Below are 24,319 nucleotides of genomic sequence, written 5' to 3'. Positions count from 1 at the left end.
CTATCTGGTATAGTCCTTCTTTCTGAAAAACTTACACAGCCCTTTTTTTGTAAGTAGTCCGTTGGCAAGAAATTCAATCAACTTGAGTTTGTCTAAAAATATCTGTATTTGCCTTCATTTGTGAAGGAGATTTCACTGACAATTCTGAACTCGCAGCTCTTACTTTCACTCTTTAGGATGTGATTCCCTTATCTTTTGGTTTGCATGATTTCTGATGAGAAGTCTTCTATATTTACTATCTTCATTCCTTTGTATATATAATGTGTCTTTTTGTCTTTTCTCCTTCTGCTTTCCTTCCAGATTTTCTCTTTATCTTTGTTTTTCAGAGGTTCGAATGTGATGTGTATAGATGTTTGCCTTTTTTCTTTAATGCTGCTTGGGGCTCTCTGAGCTTCTTGTATCTGTGGTCTAAAGTATTTCATTATTTTTGTAGAATTCTCTAACATTATTTCTGACATATGAAACAATATAATCTCAAATACATTATGCTAAACCTAAAAAGCCAGACAGAAGAGGATATATAGCATATTATTCCATTTGTATGACATATTGGAAAAAGCAAAACTAGGAAAATAGATCAGGGGCTGGGGCTGGAACGCAGGCACTGAGTATAAATAGGCAGGAGGGTACATTCTGGGGGCATCAAAGTATTCTATATCTTGATTACAGTGGTGGCTACGTAACTGAATATTTTTGCCAATTCACTGTATACTAAAAGGTAAATTTACTGTATGTAAGTTTTTAAAAAGGCAATGACAGAAGTCAAAGTTCTTATAAAATAACAATTAAATTTTTTAATTTAAAATTTTTTAATTAAAAATTTTTAAGTTTCCAAAAGGAAAAATAATGTAAAAAAGACCTCTCAATACGAAAACCAAATAAAACCACCTATAAGTTATGTATACAAGCTAAGAAGGAAATAGAGGATTTTGCAAAACTTGAAATTACATGTAAGTAGGGAAATAAACATCCAACTTCAGCTCTGAAGCCTACACCAACGCAGAAAGAGTTAAGTAACAATTCAATGGTAGAGAGAAGAACCGAAAAAGGGTGCCTAAGGGTGATGAAATACAGATTAAATGACCTTCAGAAAGTGAAAGTCCTTCCCCGTGTGGGGAAACACTGAGAAAAGGTCGGAGGCCTCACAGTTGAAAGTAATGCCGGGCGCGGTGGCTCAAGCCTGTAATCCCAGCACTTTGGGAGGCCGAGACGGGCGGATCATGAGGTCAGGAGATCGAGACCATCCTGGCTAACACGGTGAAACCCCGTCTCTACTAAAAAGTACAAAAAACTAGCCGGGCGAGGTGGCGGGCGCCTGTAGTCCCAGCTACTCCGGAGGCTGAGGCAGGAGAATGGCGTAAACCCGGGAGGAGGAGCTTGCGGTGAGCAGAGATCCGGCCACTGCACTCCAGCCTGGGTGACAGAGCCAGACTCCGTCTCAAAAAAAAAAAAAAAAAAAAAAAAAGAAAGTAATGGCTTCTGCAGGGCGGAAGAAGTTTGTTTCAATCAATGGCTCTCTTATCTTTTGGGGAGAGACAGTTGTGGTGTTTTGTGGTTTAATGATGTTCTTTTTGTCTTTCCAGTGCTTTTCGTTTCCATTTCTTGATTCCTCCTTGTCTTTAAATGTCACAGCCCCTGCAAATTTGTCTATTTCTCACCCAATAACCATATCTGAAATGAAGAAAGTTTTGGTTCTGTTTTGCTGATGAAGTTTTTTAAAAACGGTATTATGAACAAAAAGCAAAAATACTTTGAGATACCAGATAATCCAAAAACTATATAAATTGATCTAAAATATAAAGATACAAGGAAAACAGTGAATTTCTTTTCCTGAAGCAAGCATAACATTGATACCAAACTTGATCAAGATAGTGAATACATACACACACACATACACATGTCTATGAATACTAATGCAAAAATTATAAATAAAATATTAGTAAAAAGAATCCAATACCACATTAAGTAAATAATATACTGAGATCTATTAGGATTTGTTCCAGGAATTAATGTATGGTTAAATATTAGAAATTCATTAATATAATTGGCCATATTAATATTTCCAAGGGAAAAATAATATGATTATCTTCAGAGGTGCTGAAAGGGTGTTTAAAATATTAAAACTTATCCCTGATTAAAAAAACTTTCAATAAAATTAGAATTAATAGATATGTTTTTACCCAATAAAAAAATACATATATCAATCCCAAAGTAAGCATCTTATTGCTGGGGAAACACTAGAGTCAATCTCTTTAAGGTCAGGAATAAGGATGCCCATTACCTTTATTACTTTTTAGTATTAAGTTGGAAGAACTGGCCATTAAAATTAGTCTAGAGAAAATAATTAGAGGCACAACAGTTTGAGAGACAAAATAAAGTTATTTTAATTTTCAGGTAATATGACAATATAACTGAAAACTCAAAAATATCAATGAAAGAAAGCAATTCAAATAATAAAATAATTTAGTAAGGTGACAAGATATAAAATTAGTATACAAACATAGCCTTAATTTTCATCAATAATAACTAACATGACTTTTTGTTTCATAGGACATCATAAAAATGTTAATTATTTCTACATTATATCAGACTGAATATGATCCTGATAAAAATACAAATTTTTTCCTTGGTGCTAGGCAAATTGATCCTAAAGTTTATATGGAAAAAATAAACATTCAAGTAAGGTTCTTTAACATTTTCTTTAACATTCAAGTAAAATAAACATTCAAGTAAGGTTCTTTAACATTTTTCTTTTTAGAAAAGCCCTGAGAAAGAAAAAACAAAGAGGAGTGACTAGCCCCACTAACCACTAAATCCTACTATTTATCTTTTATAATTAAAACAGTGCAATACTGGCATATAAATAGAACAGTGGGATATAGTAGAAGGCAGACAGAGTCAAGTATAAATGGAAATATAGTAGATAATAGAGGTGACACCTCAAACCACTGGGAAAAAGAGATAGACTTTTCATTAAATTGGGTTGAGAAAACTGGATAGTCATTTGCAAATGGATGTAAATGGATTGCCAAAGCTAAAATTGGATCTACATTACACAGCATATATAAGAATACCCTAGAAACGGATCAAAGATTTAAATGTAAAAAATGAAACCATAGAAGGTCAAAGTGAAAGCATCAATAAATTATTTGATAAACTGGGTGTAGGTAAAGACTTTTAAACTATGGCTCAAAACACAAATGCAATAAAAGAAAAGAGTATTAAATTCAATTATGTTTAAAAGGTTGTGTAGCAAAAACCACCATAAGTAAAGTTCAAAGATAAATGACAAGCCATAAGAAAATATTTGCCACATATGTCACAGATAAAGGACTAACCTCCATAATATATAAATAAATTTTCTAATCAGGGACAAAAAAAAGGCCAAAAGCCTGATAGAAAAATAGGAAAAAATCATACAGAGGTAGTTAAAAATTTTGTTACAAATAGTCCTTAAAGGCATAAAGAAACACTCAAATTCACTCATAATAAAGAGCTGCAAATATACTACATGGGAATATTGTTTCTCATCTCTCACACTGGCAAAACTTCAAAAACTTGACAACAAACGCTTTTGGCAAGATTATGGGAAAAAATTGTGCTCAAACATTGCTAGAGGAAATTCAAAATGGTAAGATGGTAAGACCTCAATGGAGGAGAATGTGGCAAGATCCAACAAAACTACATTTGCATTTTCCCTTTGACACTGCCACTCCATATCCAGTAAGATGCTGTATAAATACAAAACAACATACACACAAGATTATTTATTGCAGCATTATTTGTAATCACAAAATATTGGAAACAATGTGTCTATTCATATGAGACTGGTGGCATAAATTCTAGTACATCTATTACAATGAAGTATTATATAGCTATAAAAGTGAAGATAATCTCTTTTAACTATTATAAATGAATTACAGGATATATTGTCAAATAAAAAACAGAAAGATACAAAAGACTATATACAATGTGTTAACGTTTGTGAAAGAGAAAGGGATATGAGAATATATTATTAAATATCGGTTTATTTTTGGAAAAAGAAATACAGGAAGGATGAATCAAAAACTAGCAAAAACGGTAACCTACAGCAGTGAGTGAAAATGCAGCAGGATAGAGAATGGAATGAAACGTCTCTGGACGTATCTTTTTATATACTTTTGCTCTTGAATTATGCTGATGTTTTACTTATTTATCAAATAAAATTCAATCAATGAAGCTGAGAAAAAGAGCCCTAAAGTTAGATGAAAAGAACACTTGAGTTAAACACAAATAGAAAAGCATAAACCTAACTGCATTTCAAATTTGTAATCACAGGAAAAAACAAAAAAGAATTAAAGTGATTTTTTGAACACAATAGTCTATACACCCTCAGTGGGATGTGTAGTAAGGCACTAAGAATTACAGAGGAATCTCATATTTTATTTAGTAGGCTTGTTGTTAGTGGGGGTACACGGCTAGTAATTCTAAAATTATTTTGTGATATTTGTAGGAGTCAGGATATTAATAATTACATTGATATAATTGAGAACCAGAGTTTTAACTAGAAAGAAGATACACACACAGAATGGAGGGAGGAGAAGAAAAACCAGTCATTGTGGATTTGAGTTGGAGGAGACTGTGTAAATTTACCATTTAAAAATGGTAATTTTAGTTGTGTCCACTTAAATTGCTTAGAAGCAATGACATCCAGTAGCAATGAGCACATCTAGTACGGTGGTCTGAGTTTCTAAATACTATTCCCAACTCAAAGATAATAGGGCTTCTTGACAAAAATAATTGGTTCCAGGAATGAGGGAGGTCTGTATAAGAAGAGCCTGGAACTCCTTCTTGCACCAGAGAGAAAGTGGTTTTTAAAAAATCACGCAGAAATCAATTTCAGAGGGATTGCCTCTGGCCAAACTTGGGACAATTGGGGTATCAAAAATAATAATAACAGTAATGTTACAGTTACACATGTAACTTTAAAAGGTGCATGAGTACATAAATTTTTTTAAAAGGAGAAATAAAAAGGGTAGGGGAAGGAGGGGATAAAGGAGAAGCCATAGCTAATGCAAGTTATTGGTAATATTCTAGTTTATTTCACGGACGATCATTTTTAGCTCATATTTAGCTCATATTTAGTTCACAGGCGCTCATTATATTAGTATACTTTAGAAATTACATATAGTTTACATATATTATTTTGAGGACCACTGGGGAATAAAAACATAATATTTATAATAAGGGTGGATGGTGAAATACCCTATTCAGTCATAATCGCTAAACAACAGGAATATATTGTGAGAAATGCATAGTTGGTGATTTTGTCATTGTATAGACATCATAGGGTGAACTTACACAAACCTAGATTGGATAGCACACCAGACACCTAGGCTATAGGGTATAGCTTATGCTCATAGGTTACAAACCTGTACCGCATGTTACTGTACTGAATACTGTAGGCAACTGGAACACAATGGCAAGTATATGTGTATCTAAACATAGAAAAGGTGGAATAAAAAGTGCAGTCCTATAATCTTATGGGACCACTGTTAGATATGTGATATGCTGCTGACTGAAATATCACTTCACATATGTATATTGCAGCACATATGTATATTGAAGTTCATTGTGTTCTGTCTGAACTTTTAGGAATTTAATAGTAAATGAGAAATCTAAAGGAATGCTTAATAAGGAAAGATAACAAGTAACTAATTTTAAGCATCAGATATTTACACATGTATAAAAACCCTTGTAATAAATATTTTTAAAGAGTAAGTGGAAAATTAAATGGAGAGTTACAATACACTATGGATGCTGCTATTGAAATGTACATAAGCCTTCATTTTAATAAATTTATTTTTCAAATAAAATGGTATAGATATTCCCACCATTCCATCAACACGCGCTCATCCACCTCTTCAGTTCAAATGGACTACAGGTTCTGTGTGACTTCTCATGCCTATCAGAATTAGGTGGTGACCACTCACCCATTTAGTTAACTAAAAATAAGAATGAGAGACTGCTGAAATTAAGGAGGGCATTCAGAGCAAATTATAGGAAGTATTTCCCGATTTAGCATATAATCAAGCTGTAGAATTTAGATCTGCACTTAAAGAAAAGATTGCTGTTGCTAGCTTCAAAAGAGGCCAGATGATAATAGCATGAATATTAATACATTTGCAGCTAGCCAAAGCAATATAATGGTAAGTAGATCTCACGCTTCAGTGCATAGACTGATTGCCTACAGGAGTCAAGAAGGACTTCCCTCACTCACTGAACTAAGGGCACTTTGCGCTGGTTATTGTCACCTTTCTCGGAGTCATCAAATAATGACCATGATGGGCCAACGTTGCTAATTAGTTTAGAAAAACTTGTGTTCCATGTATTTTTATAATTTCCTGCATGATTATAATTTTTTTTCAGTTACCTCTCAGAGATATAGAAAACCCTTAACTAACAACATACTCATTTTAGCTACAGAATTGTACACACTACTATTTAAAGTAGAAAGGACAGATTTTACCCAAAGTCCTAGTGCCCAAATGCAATACTGTTAAAATTTATGTATATTTCATTGCAGTCTCTAGTTTTCATAGAAGTGATTATACAATTTGGCTTCCTAGTTTTGCTTTTGTGTGTGTGTACTTGTGGGTGTGCTCAATGCTATTCCATAGATTTCCCCCAGTTAAATATTAATTGCATACTAATTAATACTATTTAAGATAAATATGTAGTAATCCCAGTGGTTACACCATTAATTAACAATAATCATTTCTTATAGTAGGGCATTTCAGTTGTTCCTTTTTTTTTTTTTTTTTTTTTTTTTTTTTTTACCATAAATAACATCACTGTGAACACCTTTGTGAGCATAAAGCTTCTTCTGTACTTAACATTGTCTTCCTTAGAATAGAGCTCAAAGGAATCATCGGGTCAAATGGCATAAACATTTTAAGATGCTTATAATAATTTGTATGTATTAAATTTCATTCCAAATACATCTAAGCATGTATACTGCTACCAGCCATGTATAAGTCATCTCTGTAGCACACACTTGCCAGTTTTTATTATGATCATTTGGTCTTTCAAAAACTGACAGAATAAATAATATTTAGTGGTTTTAATTTGCATTTCATTAATCATATAGCTCAATTACATTGTCTTACTCATTTTGGTATCCCCAGCAACTAGCATATTGTACGGTACAAAGTAGGTGTTTAATGCATGTTTGATAAATGCATGGATAAAGAACCATTACTTTAACATTTTCTAATGGATTTTTATCAGTTGATTTTTTTAACAAGCTGTTATCCTTTATCATAATGACTATAATTTTATTTCAGTTTACCACTTAATCTTGATGACTTTTATTGACACATGAAACTTTAAATCTTTTATTATTATTATTATTATTATTATTATTATTATTTTTGAGACCAAGTCTTGCTCCTGTCGCCCAGGCTGGAGTGCAACGGCGCGATCTCTCCTCATTGCAACCTCCGCCTCCTGGGTTCAAGAGATTCTCCTGCCTCAGCCTCCTGAGTAGCTGGGATTACAGGTGTCCGCCCCCAGCTAATTTTTTTTTTTTTCTTTTGAGACAGAGTCTCGCTCTATTGCCCAGGCGGGAGTGCAGTGGCACCATCTTGGCTCACTGCGAACTCTGCCTCCTGGGTTCTCGCCATTCTCCTGCCTCAGCCTCCCGAGTACATGGGACTACAGGTGCCCACCAGCACGCCCGGCTAATTTTTTGTATTTTTAGTAGAGACGGAGTTTCACTGTGTTAGCCCGGATGGTTTCGATCTCCTGACCTCGTGATCCGCCTGCCTCGGCCTCCCAAAGTGCTGGGATTACAGGTGTGAGTCACTGTGTCCAGCCGAAATTTTAAATCTTATATGTTAAATTTATTAATCTTGTCCTTTTTGGTTTTCTTAATCACACTAGAGGTTTAATAAGTAGTTCTTTCTACTTTCCACTGGTTTTTCCATGGATTGACTTTTTACATATTATTTCTCTATCTCTATATTAATTCATATAAAATTATTTTAGTGGCATTTAAACACAAAATTACTTTTTTTTTTTCTTTTTTTTTGAGACGGAGTCCCGCTCTGTCGCCCAGGCTGGAGTGCAGTGGCGCTATCTCGGCTCACTGCAAGCTCCGCCTCCCGGGTTTACGCCATTCTCCTGCCTCAGCCTCCCGAGTAGATGGGACTACAGGCGCCCACCACCTCGCCCGGCTAGTTTTTTTTTTAATATTTTTTAGTAGAGACGGGGTTTCACCGTGTTAGCCAGGATGGTCTCGATCTCCTGACCTCGTGATCCGCCCGTCTCGGCCTCCCAAAGTGCTGGGATTACAGGCTTGAAAATTACTCTTTTTAAAGTACTATCAGTAATCCAATTTCATATATAATTTATTCTGAAAGTGGGTATAAAAGTTGAATGTGTGATAGTAGAATTATCAGTTTTCTAATTCTGCTCTCCTTCAGTCCAGGCCACCAGTTGATAGGTAAGAGCCTTCACAGGTGTGTAAGGCTAGACCAGAGGAATCTGCGGAAAAATGGCTAGAAGAGGGAGCGGTTCTGCCAGCATCTCCCTTCCTCTGAATCCTGTGTTGGTTGGGGTAGGCATCTCCTTTTACCACATATTTTCTGTCATCTTCCCAAACCCACACCAAAAGGGGTTGATTTATAAAGACAAACACAAGAAAATGAAAAAAGAAATCTGTATGATATTAAAGATACCGATGAATTTAGAAAATAATCACTGTAACATTTTATATGGCTTGTATCATAAAATTATTTCACAATTTAGGGGAAAAGTTCCATTTATATCAGAATATAACTTTTAAAATAATCAATTGAGTCTACCATAAAAATTTCCTCTGTATTTGCTTTGAAGCTTAATAACTATAGTATGTGCCAAGGATTCACAAAACAGGGGATCTCTATTAGCTTGAAGGCTACATAATCAATGCTGCAGAGACACTTCTGTTAGTGAATAAATGATGAAGTTTTACCAGAAAAGATGCAGAGTCAACAGAAATATTCAGCAAAATATAGAGCTAAAAAATAATCCTGGAATTAAATGGGGATTCTCATACTTTATAAATGTTAAAAAAGTTGGAGATAATATAGGTAGGGCACAGATACACAACTATTTGACTAATATTTTGAAGACACTGTAGAACTAAGATCTTGTTATGCTTGTCTACTTTGAGCTTTTTTGTTGTTGAAAACAAAGAGCAAAGATAATGTAGACTATTTTACAAATGGAGCCTGGATAACAATTCATATTACTCTACTAAATGCTGCTTATTCTAAATAATGTTACAGAAAGACTCTTGCAAGTATTTAAGGATACATTTATAAAAGTGTGCCTAATTATGAATATTTAGAAACTATCTTGTACATCCATTAATGAGAGACTGGTTATATAAATATGGCATCTCCATATAATAGCATTAGAAAGAATGAAGATTAGTATAAACTAAAATGAAAACGTTTACATTTTGATAAATAATCAAGCAAACTGCAGACCAGTAAGTGTGATCCATAATCCCATTTTTGCTAAACACACACAGACATATCTATGTACATGTGTTTACACACACAAACAGAAATAAATTCTGACAGTATACACATCAAACTTTTAACAGTGGTCACACTTAGGGGTGTCAGAGCAAGGGTATGAAAAGGGAGATTTTGACACTTCATATCTTTGGAGTGTTTAAGTTTTTATTCAATCAACATAGGCTATTCTCATAATTTAAATATATATATATTTTGTAAAATAAAAAATATATACATGTGTAAACATACATATTTATCTACGTATCCTTGAAAGAGTTTGAAAACATGTTAATACCATACTGAGTTTATGCCTTCTTACAAGTCTAAGGACCAACAGTGTGACCTCTATGATCAACTTAACTAGATGACTTTTTCACTGAAGAGGTCGCTGCACTGCTTTACCACATGACATTAATGCATTTAGAGTCTCCTGTAGCAGGGGTATATTAACTTTTGTGCAGCTTACATTGCAAATATGCTCTTCACAAACCATACTATTTTTTTTTTTGTTTTCTTTTTGTTGTTGTTGCCCTGTCTTGTGGTGCTGAAACAAAACCACACTATCTTTAAGTGCTCAGAAAGAAAATCTCATGCTGTTGCCTATGCAGATTTATTCCCAAAACAAGCTTCCTAATTGCATTAAACAAACACAAATATCAGTAATACAAGATATATAAGCATTCTAGAAAGAAGTTTTGTGGTGAAAGAAAATTCCTGAAATGTTTAAAGTTGTCTGTTATGCTATAATTTGGAGTAAATAAAAAAAAAAATCATGATCAAGAACTGTGCATTTTGGTAACCCTGGTGTTGGGTAATAATAAAAAATAATAGGTTTGTGGCCAGGCGCGGTGGCTCACGCCTATAATCTTAACACTTTGGGAGGCCGAGGCAGGTGTATCACTTGAAGTCAGGAGTTTGAGACCAGTCTGGCCAATGAAACTCTGTCTTTACTAAAAATACAAAAATTAGTCAGGTGTGGTGGTGCATGCCTGTAATCCCTTGCTCTAGGATACACAGCAAGACTTTGTTGCTAATAATAATAATAATAATAATAATAATAATAATAACAGGTTTGGGGGTTTACAGAGGCCCAATATATAACACTCTTCTTTCCTGCCTGAAATCTGCCCAATCAAAAAATAAGAAAGGCAGAAAGCATGCAAAAATTCCACATTTATTACTGATATAGCAGACACTGGAAAATGTGGCCTAAATATGTAGGAAAGGGTTTGCTAATATCAAACCCCAATATTAGACTAACTTAACTCACACCATTAAAGGTAGCAGTGGACCCCACAGGCTTTCTCTTGTGGAGTCCAGCAACGATAAAACTTAAGAGATAGAGAAGCAGAGTGGGAAAACACGCTCTCTGAGGCAGGCTATGTTCCAAAGACAGGGAAAAGAAAGGAGCTGGGCTCCACGTTTTCCAGTTTGCCTTTCCAAATTCACCGATCAGACTGTGTCACTTCTCTCCACATTAGGATAAGAGAATGAGGGACTAAGGGGAGGTCAGCATGATTAAACTTGTAAAGCTTTTTCCACATTGAAGAAAAACACAGGAGTGAAAACAATCCCTTCGAAAGTGGCACTATCCCAGTGGTTGGAATACATCATGTCTTTGCAAATAACACTGAAAATATATGAAAAAGAACTTAAATCTTTTCGTAGTGAAAATTCAATTATATGTAGACTCAATTACCGGAACAAATATTTATTGAACACCATGTGCCCTGGACTGTGCAAGATGCAAAGACTGAAAAAAGATGAACCAGAAGTGGAGGGAGAGCTGGGATTCAAAAGGGTTTAACCACTATGCTTACTGCCTCTTAAGATTCTGATCTTTATTATTTCTGTTCTCCCTACACTATATGAAAAAAAACAGATCAGTCATAATCAATCAGTCACACCTCTTTGGGAGGTTTCTGATGAATTAACCTAACCTATGGCTTAAGTGTTAATCATAGAAATATTCTGTAAGTTAGCTGCTTAAATATGTGTTACATATTAACTCTTCAAAACATAATTTTTAAATAAACAAACATCTTGATACTTATAAATAAAGACAGATTATCTAAAGCAGAGACTATTAAATCATTCTGAATGTGAACCATTAAACCATTGTGAATGCAGAGGTTACCTAAAGCAGAGACCACTAAACTGTGAAACACTGGTTCTCTACACTAATGGATAACATCAAGATAGAGTCCAACAAATAACCTGAACATGGCACACTAAGCTTTAAAGTATGAACCATAATCATTATAAAAGAATTTCAATATACACAAAATAAAACATATATTAAAGTTGTCTAATTACTAAAACTGGAAACAATAAGCTCATAGAGATGAACTAATATTACAGATTTCCTCTGTAATTGCTGTCTTACTGGTTAAAGTTAATGAACATAGAAGTCATAATAACCTTAAAATAAAGCTAGTTCTCAGGTTGGGGGGACTTTGCCACCCCCTCCCCCAGCGGACATTTTGCAATGTCTGGAGACTTTTTTGGTTGCCACAACTGGTGAATGCAGAGTGCTACTGCATCTAGCGGGTAGAGGACAGGGTTGCTACTAAACATCTCACAATGCATAGAACAGCCCCCGACAACAAAGAATAATCTGGTCTAAAATGTCAACAAGGCAAAGTTTGAGAAATCCTGCTATAAAAATAACATCTACTCCATTAGAAGTCAAACCTGAGAAATTAAGAGAAATGCAACTATTATGGAATTCCATATACATTTGAACACAGAGATGAAAAAGACTATTCTATCCCAAAATTCACTAACAAAGTCAACTTAATTTTGGCCTTCATGATGAAGCTGAATGTCTTATTGTTTTTTGACATCATTAGTTTCTTGTTATTGCATTAATTGTAAGACTGATAGTCTTCTTTCCTAAAATATTTATACTCAGTACTTTGACTTCACTCTTCACACTTGGGAAAACTTATGAAACATGCTAATTGGGAAACTAAGTACACATATCAATAAATGAAAAGTAGGAATTAATAAATATTGGCATTTAATTTAATAACTGCTAAAATGCAATTAATGGACTAAATACATGCATTGACACTTCTTTCTATCCAAATTTCCTAAGTCATCATTTGTGAAGGAAAAAGCATTCTCTAACGGACTTTGTGTGTTTAATTTTAACCCAGAGCACATTTTTATGACTGAGTGATAAACCCGCAAAACTGGAGTTCAGATTGGAAGCCCTCACACTACTAACTTTAATGATACCAGTGGGCATCACCATTTTTAAAAGTGCAAAAAAAATCAATGAGCAGATTGTCATTATTGAAATCCATTTTGCATTTACACATATCACCCAAGAGATTGATAGTTTATGCTTATAAAACTTAATAAAAAATTAAATTGCAAATATTTTCTCACAATCTACTAAAATTATTGCCTAAGGTAATACACTGCTAATATGAAGCATTTGTTCAGCTCTAGTGGACATATTTCCTATACAATTTATGTGAAAGAAGCCTTCTTTTGCTTCTTCATAGATCCAGTAATGAGGTTTCTTTTCTTATATGAAACCTAGAAAGTACAGGAACTTCTTTAAAATTAAGCCAGCAAAGGTTAACACTAAATTGTTAATTAATGAGAGTCAAATTTTAAAACTTGAGGTCTTTTCTCCTTGTGTTTATGACTATGTCATTTCAAATATCATACATTTATTATCTAAATGCACAAAAATCATCTAAATAATTCATACAGAAAATACATTTTCACTTTTTAAGAACAAAACCAGAGAAACAAATGTCAAGTAAAATAGTCTGATTTCCTCACACCGCTGGAATCTAGAAAGATGAAAAGTAATTTCAATCATTTGCCGCCAAAAGTTAGAAATAACAGAAAGGAGAGTTGTCTTATCTCTTGGGATGTGAAAAATACTGAGTCTCAAGAAAAGATAAAATTAATTTCACTATTATCAATCATCAACCCCATGTGTCATGAACTTATGTGTAGCACTTTCTAGCCCCTGAAGTGTTTCCTTATTAGCATGCGTCAGAATACACAGAGAAGAAAATAATGTCTTCATCTGGAACTTTAAATTAATAATTGATGCACTTAGCTTTATACTGAAATCCATTTAACTTGAAAAATTACCTGATTTATGCCAAAATATAATAGGAAACTCTTACCTTAAGCATTCAGCGTCATTTTGAGGCTTTTCATTGATTTTTATTTTTTCTGCCTCTAGATATTTGGTAGTACAAATGGATTCATTCTTTTCATCTTCAAAAACTAAACAAATTAAAAAATAGTTGCAATCTTTTGAAAATTAAACATAAAGATTATCTTTATTCACTCATAAGAAAAATACCCTAATTTTTGGTGCTTGCATATAAAATTTATATACTAATGATTTTTATTTTCTACTTTAATATAGCAATTACATGCACAAAAAAGATCTTTAAAAGATTTGCAACATTAAAAATACCAGATCTCACACTGATGACTGTTTTATCTATTTCTTTTTTAGTACCAATAATAGCACTATATCACAACAGGTTAATATATTTTAAAAGAATAATATGCCCTTACCATGTGTATATAACTATATTTATCAGCAAAATAAGCTAACTCATGAAGGTAATACCTTTAAGTTTTCTTTGGAGAGTAAATAATTCTTGTATCAATTCACTCTTTTGTTTCTGAAGTTCATTTAGCTGGCTGCTATCATGTTCCATTGACTTCATTTCTAGAAACAGATACAAAAGCATCAAAAATAAAATACTTAGAAATAAATTTAACCAAGAAAGTAAAAGACCTATACACTAAAATCTATAAAACATAGATGAAAGAAAGTGAAGACAACACAAATAAGTGAAAAGATATTCATGTCTACGGATTGGAAGAACTAACATTGTTAAAATATCCATGCTACCCAAAGTAATATACAGAGTCAATGCAATCCTCATGAAAATTCCAATGGTATTCTTCACAGAAATAGAAAAAAATCAATCCTAAGAACTCTAAAAAGAAATAGAAAAATAAACAAACGCAAAAAATCTATTTTAAGCATTTAGGCTTTGCCTTACGTGTCAGCAATTACTAACATTTTCTCATGTAGTAAAAATCTAAACAGCGTATGGTTAATTTTAAGCCCCAACTAGCTTCCCCTGGCCAACTAGTAACTCTTTTTAAGAAACTGATCAGAACTTATTAATCACCAGCTGGACACAAAAAAATAAGTTAGCAGATGGTTAGTCTACCAAAAGAGAATTCAAAATATGTAGTATCACTTAGTGAAATAAAGTTCCAAATAAGAAAATTATCCTTCATAACTAAAACACATTTAAAATGACATTGCATAGTACTCACAATATGGCTACAAGCTTTCACAATATTGCTAACATTGTTTATTCTACTTAAAATGCCCTTGCTCCCTTTATTCTCATGATAAATCCCAATTCATCCTTTAAGACTCATCTCCTAAATTTTCAAATATTATTTCTCTTCTGCCATAATTTCTGGAACTCCACTTACACATTTATTAGATTCTTTTATATTGTTCCACATGTCTCTGAGGACCTTTGTAGTTTTTTGAAGTCTTTTGTTTCCCTCTGTGTTTCAATTTTTTAAGTTATCTGTAAATTCACTGGTCTCTTCTTCTGCAGCCTCTGATCTGCCCTTAATCTCTTCCAGGAAATTTTTCATATCAGATTGATTTCTTTCCCTCCCTCCCTCCCTCCCTCCCTTCCTTCCTTCCTTCCCGCCCCCTCCTCCCCCCTTCCTTTCTCTTTCTTTTCTTTTTTTCTGAGATGGAGTCTTGCTCTGTTGCCCAGGCTGGAGTGCAGTGGCACCATCTCGGCTCACTGCACCTTTGCCTCCCGGGTTCAGGCAGTTCTCCTGCCACAGCCTCCTAAGTAGCTGGGATTACAGGTGCTCGCCACCACGTCTGGCTAATTTTTGTATTTTTAGTAGGCATGCGGTTTCACCATGTTGGCCAGGCTGGTCTCGAACTCCTGACCTCGTGTTCTGCCTGCCTTGGCCTCCCAAAGTGCTGGGGATTACAGGTGTCAGCCACTGCACCTGGCCCAGATATTGTATTTTCTAACTTTTAGAGCCCCTTTGGTTCCTTTTACAAACAATTTTTATTGATATAATTCACATACCACATAATTCATCCTTTTAAAGTGTACAATTCATTGAGATTTAGTATTTTGACAGGTATATGCATCCAATTGTCATTATATAATTTTGGAACATTTCACTCCCCCCACCAAAGAAACCCCATACCTGTTAGCAGTCACTCCAAATTTCCCCTAGTTCTGCCAGCCCTAGGCAACCACCAATCTATTTTCTGTCTATACAGATTTGCCTATTCTGGACATTTCACAACAATGGAATCATACAATATGTGGTCTTTTGCGTCTGGCTTCTATCACTTAGCATAATGATTGCAAGGTCTACCCTTTTGTAGCATGTGTCAGTGTTTCATTTATTTGATGCCTGAATATAATTCCACTGCATAGATATGCCCATGTTTTGTATTTGGATTCCTTAGGTGATTGACATTTGGGTTGTTTCCACTTTTTCGCTACAATGAATAATGCTATGAAAATTCACATACAGCCATGTGTTGTCTGACAACAGGGACATGTTCTGAGAAGTAAGTCCTTAGGTGATTATGTTGTTGTGAGAACAACATCAAGTGTACTCACACACACTTAGATGGGATAGCCTACTACACACATAGGCTATACTGTATAGCCTATTGCTCCTAGGTTACAAACCTATACAGCATGTTACTGTACTGAACACTAGAGGCGACTGGAACACAGTAATAAGCATTTGTGTATCTAAACATATCTAAGCCTAGAAAAGGTACAGCACAAATACAGTATAAAAGATAAAAAATAGTACTCCTGTGTAAGATACTTATCACGAATGGAGCTTGTAGTACTGGAAGTTGCTTTGAGTGAGTCAGTGAGTGAGTGGTGAGTGAATGCACAGGCCCACGACATTACTGTACACTGCCCTAGACTTTACCAACACTATGCTTAGGCTAAACTACTTTAAAAATATTTTTCTTTTTTCAATAATAAATTAACTTTCACTTTCTTTAACTTTTTAAAGAAACTTTTTAAAAACATTTTGACTTGTAATAACACTTAGCTTAAAACAAATATACAGTACAGGTGTCAATATATAGTATTTCTTACTTCTGAAACTTTTGTTTTGTAAAAAACTAAGACACAAATACACACAATTAGCTTAGGCCAAAACAAGGTCAGGATCATCAATACCACTATCTTTCACCTCCACATCATCTTGTCCTGGAAGACAAGCCCCTACTGGAAGGTCCTCGGGGGCAATAACATGGATGGAGCTGTCATTTTCTTTTATTTATTATTATTATTATTATTTTTTTGACATGGAGTCTCACTCTGTCACTCAGGCTGGAGTGCAGTGGCATGATCTCGGCTCACTGCAACCTCCGCCTCCTGGGTTCAAGCAATTCTCCTGTGTTGGCCTCCCAAGTAGCTGGGAGTACAGGTGCATGCCACCATGCCTGGCTAATTTTTTGTATTTTAGTAGAAATGGGGTTTCACCATGTTGCCCAGGCTGGTCTCGAACTCCTGAGCTCAGGCAATCTGCCTGCCTTGGCCTCCCAAAGTGCTGGGATTAGTTGTGAGCCATCAAGCCTGGCCTGGAGCCGTCATCTTCTATGATAACAATGCCTTCTAGAATAATTCTTACAGGACCTGCCTGAGGCTGTTTTACAGTTAACTTTTTTTTAATAAGTAGGAGGAATATACTCTAATAATTATAAAAAGTATAATAATACATAAACCAATAACATAGTCATTTATTATCTTTATCAAGTATTATGTACTGTTCATAATTGTATGTGCTATACTTTTATATGACTGGCAGCACAATAGGTTTGTTTATACTACAATCGCAAAAACATGTAATATGTTGTGCCACAATGTCACTAGGCAATAGGAATTTTTTCAGCTCCATTATAATCTTATTGCACCACTGTCATACATCGTCTTTTATTGACTGAAATGCCGTTATGTGGTGCACGACTGTACAAGGTCTTGTGTGGACATGTTTGCAATTGTCTTAAATACCTAGAAGTGGAATCACTGAATCAGACAGTAACTCTAGGTTTAATGCTTTGAGAAATGGCCAAACTGTTTCCAAAGTAGTTGCATCATTTTACATTTCTCCAATTTCTCCATATTCTTGCCAACACTATTACTGTCCACCTTTATTATAGCCACACTAGTGGGATCTCACTGCGGTCTTGATTTGCCTTCCCCTCATAACTAATAATGTGAGCAACTTTTCATGTTGCTCAAAAAAATATGTCGTACAGTTGTATAAAAATTTTTTTCTTTTTAAACTTTGTTGTAAATAAGACTCAAACACATATAATTAGGCTAGGCCTACACAAGGTCAGGATTATCAATGCCACTGTCTTTCTCCTCCACATATTGTCCTGGAAGACAAGCCCCTACTGGAAGGGGCTTTGTATAGTTTTTTTGGGAAATGTCTATTTAATTCCTTTGTCCATTTTTAAATTGGGTTATCTTTTTATTAAGTTGTAAGAGTTTTTAATATGTTCTGGATACAAGTCCCTTATATCTGATATGCAAATATTTTCTCCCATTTTGTGGTCTTTTTACTTCCTTGATAGCATCCTTTGAAACACAAGAGTTTTTAACTTTGATGAAGTCCAATTTATCTATACTTTATTACTTGTGCATATCTAAAATAAACCATTCCCTAATCCAAGCTCATGAAAAGTTACACCTGTATTTTCTTGTAAGAGTTTTTCATTTTTAGCTCTTACATTTAGGTGTCTGATCCATTTTGAGTTAATTTTTGTGTATGCTATGAGGTGGATGTACACATTTATTCTTTTTTTTTTGGAGACAGAGTCTCACTCTGTTGCCCAGGCTGGAGTGCAGTGGCGTGATCTTGGCTCACTGCAAGCTCCACCTCCCAGGTTCATGCCAGTCTCCTGCCTCAGCCTCCTGAGTAGCTGGGACTACAGGTGCCCACCACCACGCCTGGCTAATTTTTTGTATTTTTAGTAGAGATGGGATTTCACCATGTTAGCCAGGATGGTCTCGATCTCCTGACCTAGCGATCCACCCACCTCAGTCTCCCAAAGTGCTGGGATTACAGGCATGAGCCACCATGCCTGGCCTTGTTTATTAGCTTTAATAATTTTCCAGTAGATTCCTTATGGTTTCTATATACAAGATCATGTTATCTCTGAATAGAGATAGTTTTACCTCTTCCTTTCCAACATGGATTTTTTTTTTAATTCCTAATTGCTCTGCCTAAAACCCCCCACTATAACGTTGATTAGAAGTTGTAAGAGTAGATATCCTTGTCTTGTTCCTGATCTTAGAGGTGAAACATTCATTCCATTGTCATTAAGAACGACATTAGCTGTGGGTTTTTCTATAGATGCCGTCTATCAGGTTGACGAAAGTTCCTTCTATCCCTAGTTTACTGAGTGGTTTTATTACGAAAGTTGTTGAATTTTGTCAAATGTTTCTTCTGTGTCTTTGGTTATTTTTATATCTTCCATTTAGTTCCTCATTATGCTCATGTCCTTGAGTACATTTAGAATATTTCTGGAAGTTTTAATTATGTTTCCTTCTAATTGCATCATCTATATCATTTCTAGGTATGTTACTACTGAACAAATTTCCTCCTTGCTATGAGTTATAATTTGTGGCTTCTTTATATGTCTAGTAATTTTTGACTGTATACCAGACATTGTGTTTACTATTTTGTTAAATGAGTTTTGTTATCTTCCCATAAAGGATGTTGATGTTTGTTTTAGCAGGCAGGTAAGCTACTTATGGGTCATGTGCAAATTTTGTTTATAAGACTTTTTTAGGGTAGGTCTAGAAGAATATTTATTTAATTTAATTTAATCCTGCTATTAAGGTAGAGCTCTTCTGTTTAATGAAATATTTCTATTATGACAAGATGGAACATGAATATCTTCCATTCCCATATGAGCTCTTAGAATTGTCCACCTTATTGCTCCCCAGTAGTTTTTCTTTACTCAGCTCAGTGGAGTTTCCCATCTGTATACACAGGTTCAAGTACATCCAAAGACTCAAGAGGATCTCAATCCAGATTTCTGGAGCTTTTTCTCTGTGTAGATCTGCCCTCTCAAGTACATTGTCCTGAAAATTCTAGCTAACTTGGCCTCCTTAAATTCCAGTCTTTGTTTCCGCAACTCAGACCATTTTGCACTGCTTAAGTTCCTCCTCCCAGTGCTACTATCCAAAAACTGTATCCAGTGAGAAGGCTTGCACAATTAGGGCTTACCTCATTTGTTTCCCTTCTCTCAGGGATCATGCTCCTGTACTCTCTTGTCCTCAATATCTAAAAGTAGTTTTTCATATTATTTTCTTCAGTCTTTTAGTTGTAACAGAAGGGAAAATTCCATAAAACTATTCCTCATGATGATAAGTAAAAGTTCTCCACATAATATTTAAATTATCCTTTTACTTGTCTCTCTTCCACATTAGATCACAAGCTCCCTGAAAACAGGAACTATGCCTCATTCAACTTTAAATCCCAATTTCTGTACAGTGCCTGATGTAGTGTATACAGTAGATGCTCAAGAAAGCATGTTGAGCAACACTAAAATAAATCATATAATTGACTTTAAATATTTTTGATTATTCACAATGTTTTTGTCCACTAGTGTGGGTAACTGAAAGTGGACAATTCAATGAAAAGAAAATACATTCACATTTATGCTTCTGCTCCCTTAATAAACAAAAGTTTAAAATATAAATATAACTACACACTAATATTTAATAGAGAGAATCCAGAATACCATAACACAATATTCAACAGATTAAAAAAGATACAATATTTTATTCATTATTATTAGATTTATCAGACATTTTATGACAAAAATATCTTTCTAAAACTTAGGCAAGAATAATGGAGAAATACTGGATTTAAATATTTCTGAAATATATTTTTCTTAATCCTGACACTTTAGGCTAAATGAAAAAGGTAAGTCTAAAGATTAACCCTTTAAAGAAAAAAATAAAACAAATATGCCAATTTCTTATGAGGCTTATAGAACAGAAAAGAATAAACACTGTGTTTGTGCTGATAATTTTTTTCCTACTTGTTTATTGTCTCACTATTATTTTATTGTTATTTTTATTTACAGCTTTATTTAGGTATAACTGATGTGGTAATCACGTTTTAATTTCTTCCACGGCCTAAAACCCACAATGTTCTAATCAACAGCTAGCTTTTATGGTTATGAATATTAAACCAACTAAGACAATCAAAATTAATTTACATCTTTTAACGTGTAAGTTGTTTTTCTCATATGTACATTGCCAATCATTAAAGGATACTGCCAAGCAAGGAAAAAGTGTCATACATTGCTTATCTCACATCTAAGAAAAATGAATTCAACAACTGGGAGAAATGAGTAAGAGGAACATTTTGAGAAAAACATTATGACCACCATTATTTTGAAGCCAAAAGTGATGAACTTTTATCTATGAATTACCAGATGCTTAAAATAAATATTCAGTCATTTTACAAACAGATAAATTGAATATCAATTATTCCACCTTTCTAGTTTCTCAGGTCAAAAACCTTAAAGTCAACCTTAACACTTCTTTCTCTCATGTTCCACATCAAGTGCATCTTGAAATCCTGCTTGCTACCTTCAAAACATATTTAGCATCTGAATACCACTTACCACTTCTATGCTGCATCCCTGATCCAGCTGCTCATCATCTCTCATCTGGATTACGGCCACCGTTTTCTAGGTTTCTGTTTCTGCTTTTACCTCCCTTAAGTGTGTTCTCAACAGCAGTCAAAGTAATCCTATTCAAATGTGAGACCCTTCACTCCTTTGCTTGAGTCCTCCAATGGCTTCTGATCTCACTTCAGTTAAAGTCTTTAGAATGACCCACAAGGTTTTAAAATATCTGGATTCCTGTCACCTCTCTGATCTCATGACCTCTCTTTTTACTCTAAATGTCTTAGGCTCTGCCTTTCCTCAAAAACGATTAGGCACAATCTCCCTTCAGGTGATTTGCATCAGCTATTCCTTCTCTGTGAAATACTCTTCCCCCAGGTATTCACTTGGTTTATTCCGTTACCTCTTTCAGGTCTTATTCAAAACTTGCCTTATCAATGAGGCTTTCCCTGGACATCTATGTAAAGCTGTACCACACACCCCACTGCACCCTACCCCTTATCTATCTATCCCTCTTCCCTCCCTTATTTTTCTCCTCTCCCTCCCTCTCTTTCTTCCATCTCTCATACTGGACGAGGGCAGGGATTTTTTTCTTCTTTTCTTGGTCACTACAGTAACACCAGGTCCTATAAAAATGCCTGATACACAAGAAGTGCACAAGTATTACTGAATGAGTGAATAAACTAAGCACATTTCAGAAATACATTTGTAAGCAAATGTAGTTCCTCTCTCTGTGAAAGTTTATACTTTAGTGGAAGAAATAGACAGGAATCAAATAATCATACAAGTGTGTAGTTACAATGCTTTGAAGAAAAAGCACAGAGGGCAATGAGAGAATATAACCAGAGGAGCTGACCTAATATGGAATTGGGAGGGTGGAGTATCACAGAAGGATTTCCTGAGGATGTAACATTTGAGATGAGATCAGAAGAATGATGAAGTTAACCAGACCACTAGTTAACTAGTCTCCAACCTTTTTTGGCACCAGGGACTGTTTTTGTGGAAGACAATTTTTCCATGGACTGGGGGAAGGGGAGGGGGTGGCTTCAGGATGATTCAATTGCATTACATTTATTGTGCACTTTATTTCTATTTTTATTATATTATAACCTATAATGAAATAATCACACAACTCACCATAATGTAGAATCAGTGGGATCCCTGAGCTTGTTTCACTGCAACTAGACTGTCCCATCTGGGGGTGATGGGAGACAGTGACAAATCATCAGCCATTAGATTATCATAAGGAGCATGCAACCTACATTCCTCACACGCACAGTTCACGAGAGGGTTTACGCTCAGGAATCTAATGCCACTGCTGATCCGACAGGAGGCAGAGCTCAGGTGGTAATGTGAGTGATGGGGAGTTGCTGTAAATACAGATGAAGCTTTGCTCACTCACCCACCACTCACCTCCTGCTATGTGGCTTGCTTCCTAACAGGCCATGGACCAGTACTGGCCCAGGGGTTGGGAACCCATAAACTAGATAAAGGATTAAAAAACTATTCCAAATAGAACATAGTCAACGGTCCTGAGGCAGGAGGAAGCAGGGTACAATCTAGGAACACAAAAGAGGGCAGCATGCCTTTAGCACAAAGAAGCTGCTGGGCAAGGCTGGAAGGTGGAGAGGCACTAGATGCTGCAGGGATGGCAAAACAGGTTGAAAAGCTTGGTTTGCCATATTTAAACAGAACATAACCTAAGAGGCTTAATACAATAGTATCTTAATAATATCTTTATAAAAATTGGATGTTCACATTTTGGCAACCTCAAGGAGTAAGAACAGGCACTAATCCTGTAGTTAAGAAATAGTAAATCAAAGATAACATCTGGCAGTGGGAAAAACCACTCAGTAGCAGAAAATAGTATTAATATAAAAATAGCTATGAAGTTAAAAATTGAGATTATTCAAAACCAATGAAACTGGCTAATAATCATAGTTGTGGGCTAAAAGCTCAGTGGGCAAGGTCAGAATGAAGAAAGAAAGAGGAGGAAAGTCAAGTGCCAGAAAATAACAGATGTGCCACAAATTAGAAGTGGGAATGGAAGAGCAAACACTGACAGGTAAGAAGACAAATGGAAGCTAAACTGCTCTGGGAAGTCAACAGCTCTAATATCTGCTTAAAATTTGAACAACTTATTTCTCCACCACCACCACCACCACCAAGAAGAGTTGCCACAAATAGTTTCATAGGTTAATTTTTTTGTACTTTGAAGGAATAGATAATTATAGTATATGCATTTTTCCAAGCAGAGAAAGAAGAAAGCATCAGTATGCTTTTTGTGAAATCAACATAATATACACACAAAGATTAATCTCACATATACTGATGCAAAAATCTTGAAGAAGATATTATCAAATAAAATTTAATAATACATTAGAAGACTAACAGTGCACAAGTAAGGTTAGTGATAGGATATATATAAATAAAATTCATTACATTAATAGATGACAGTTGGAAATACGAACGTCTCAAAAAGGAGATGTAGTGGGAGGGAAGGAAGAATGGTGGAGGATACAACTACACATAAAAAACCCAGTGAAATCAAGTTGTATCAGCTTCAACTAATGACAATTTTGTCTTTGTTTTCCAATATTTACCGTGTATCTAATCTTATAGGCTGATACTTTTAGAACACTGTTATATAATAGTGATGATATTGGATACCCTCCCTTATTACTGTTATGGAAATACTTCTAGAGTTTCACTGTTAATCATGATGCCAGTTTGAAGCACGCTCTCTCTCCTTCTTCCTCTCCCTTCACCTCTCCTCCACCATTTTTCCCTCCTTCCCCCTACATCACCTTTTTTAAAACAATCACATGCTTTTCCAACTGTAATCTATTAATATAATGAATTTTATTAATAGATATCCCATTTCTGCTCTTCCTTCTGCTCAACTCCTTATAATTTGGCTTTTGTCCTGCTTATTACCTCAATCTGCTCCTTTTCCTGAAGGCCACCAGTGCCCTCCGATTGCTGCTTCTTAGTCCTTATTCTAGTTGACAGCTTAGCAGCAATC

At 34.9% G+C, this 24,319-nt stretch overlaps 1 protein-coding gene across 1 annotated transcript in view; it reads right to left on the bottom strand.

Moving 5' to 3' along the window:
• Positions 1-24,319, bottom strand: part of CCDC172 (coiled-coil domain containing 172) — a 54,311-nt gene that overhangs the window by 6,772 nt on the left and 23,220 nt on the right. Inside the window, exons 6-7 of the mRNA XM_038009586.2 lie at positions 14,164-14,265; positions 13,706-13,808 (exon numbers count right to left, since the gene is read on the bottom strand). Of these exons, the coding sequence (XP_037865514.1) occupies positions 13,706-13,808; positions 14,164-14,265 (205 nt within the window). The remainder of the gene's footprint in view (positions 1-13,705; positions 13,809-14,163; positions 14,266-24,319) is intronic.

The sequence above is a fragment of the Chlorocebus sabaeus genome, chromosome 9, assembly GCF_047675955.1.
Source record: "Chlorocebus sabaeus isolate Y175 chromosome 9, mChlSab1.0.hap1, whole genome shotgun sequence".
NCBI classification, from domain to species: Eukaryota; Metazoa; Chordata; class Mammalia; order Primates; family Cercopithecidae; genus Chlorocebus; species Chlorocebus sabaeus.
The sequence above is the reverse complement of the archived record's forward strand: the minus strand, read 5'-3'. Positions and strand labels throughout refer to the sequence as shown.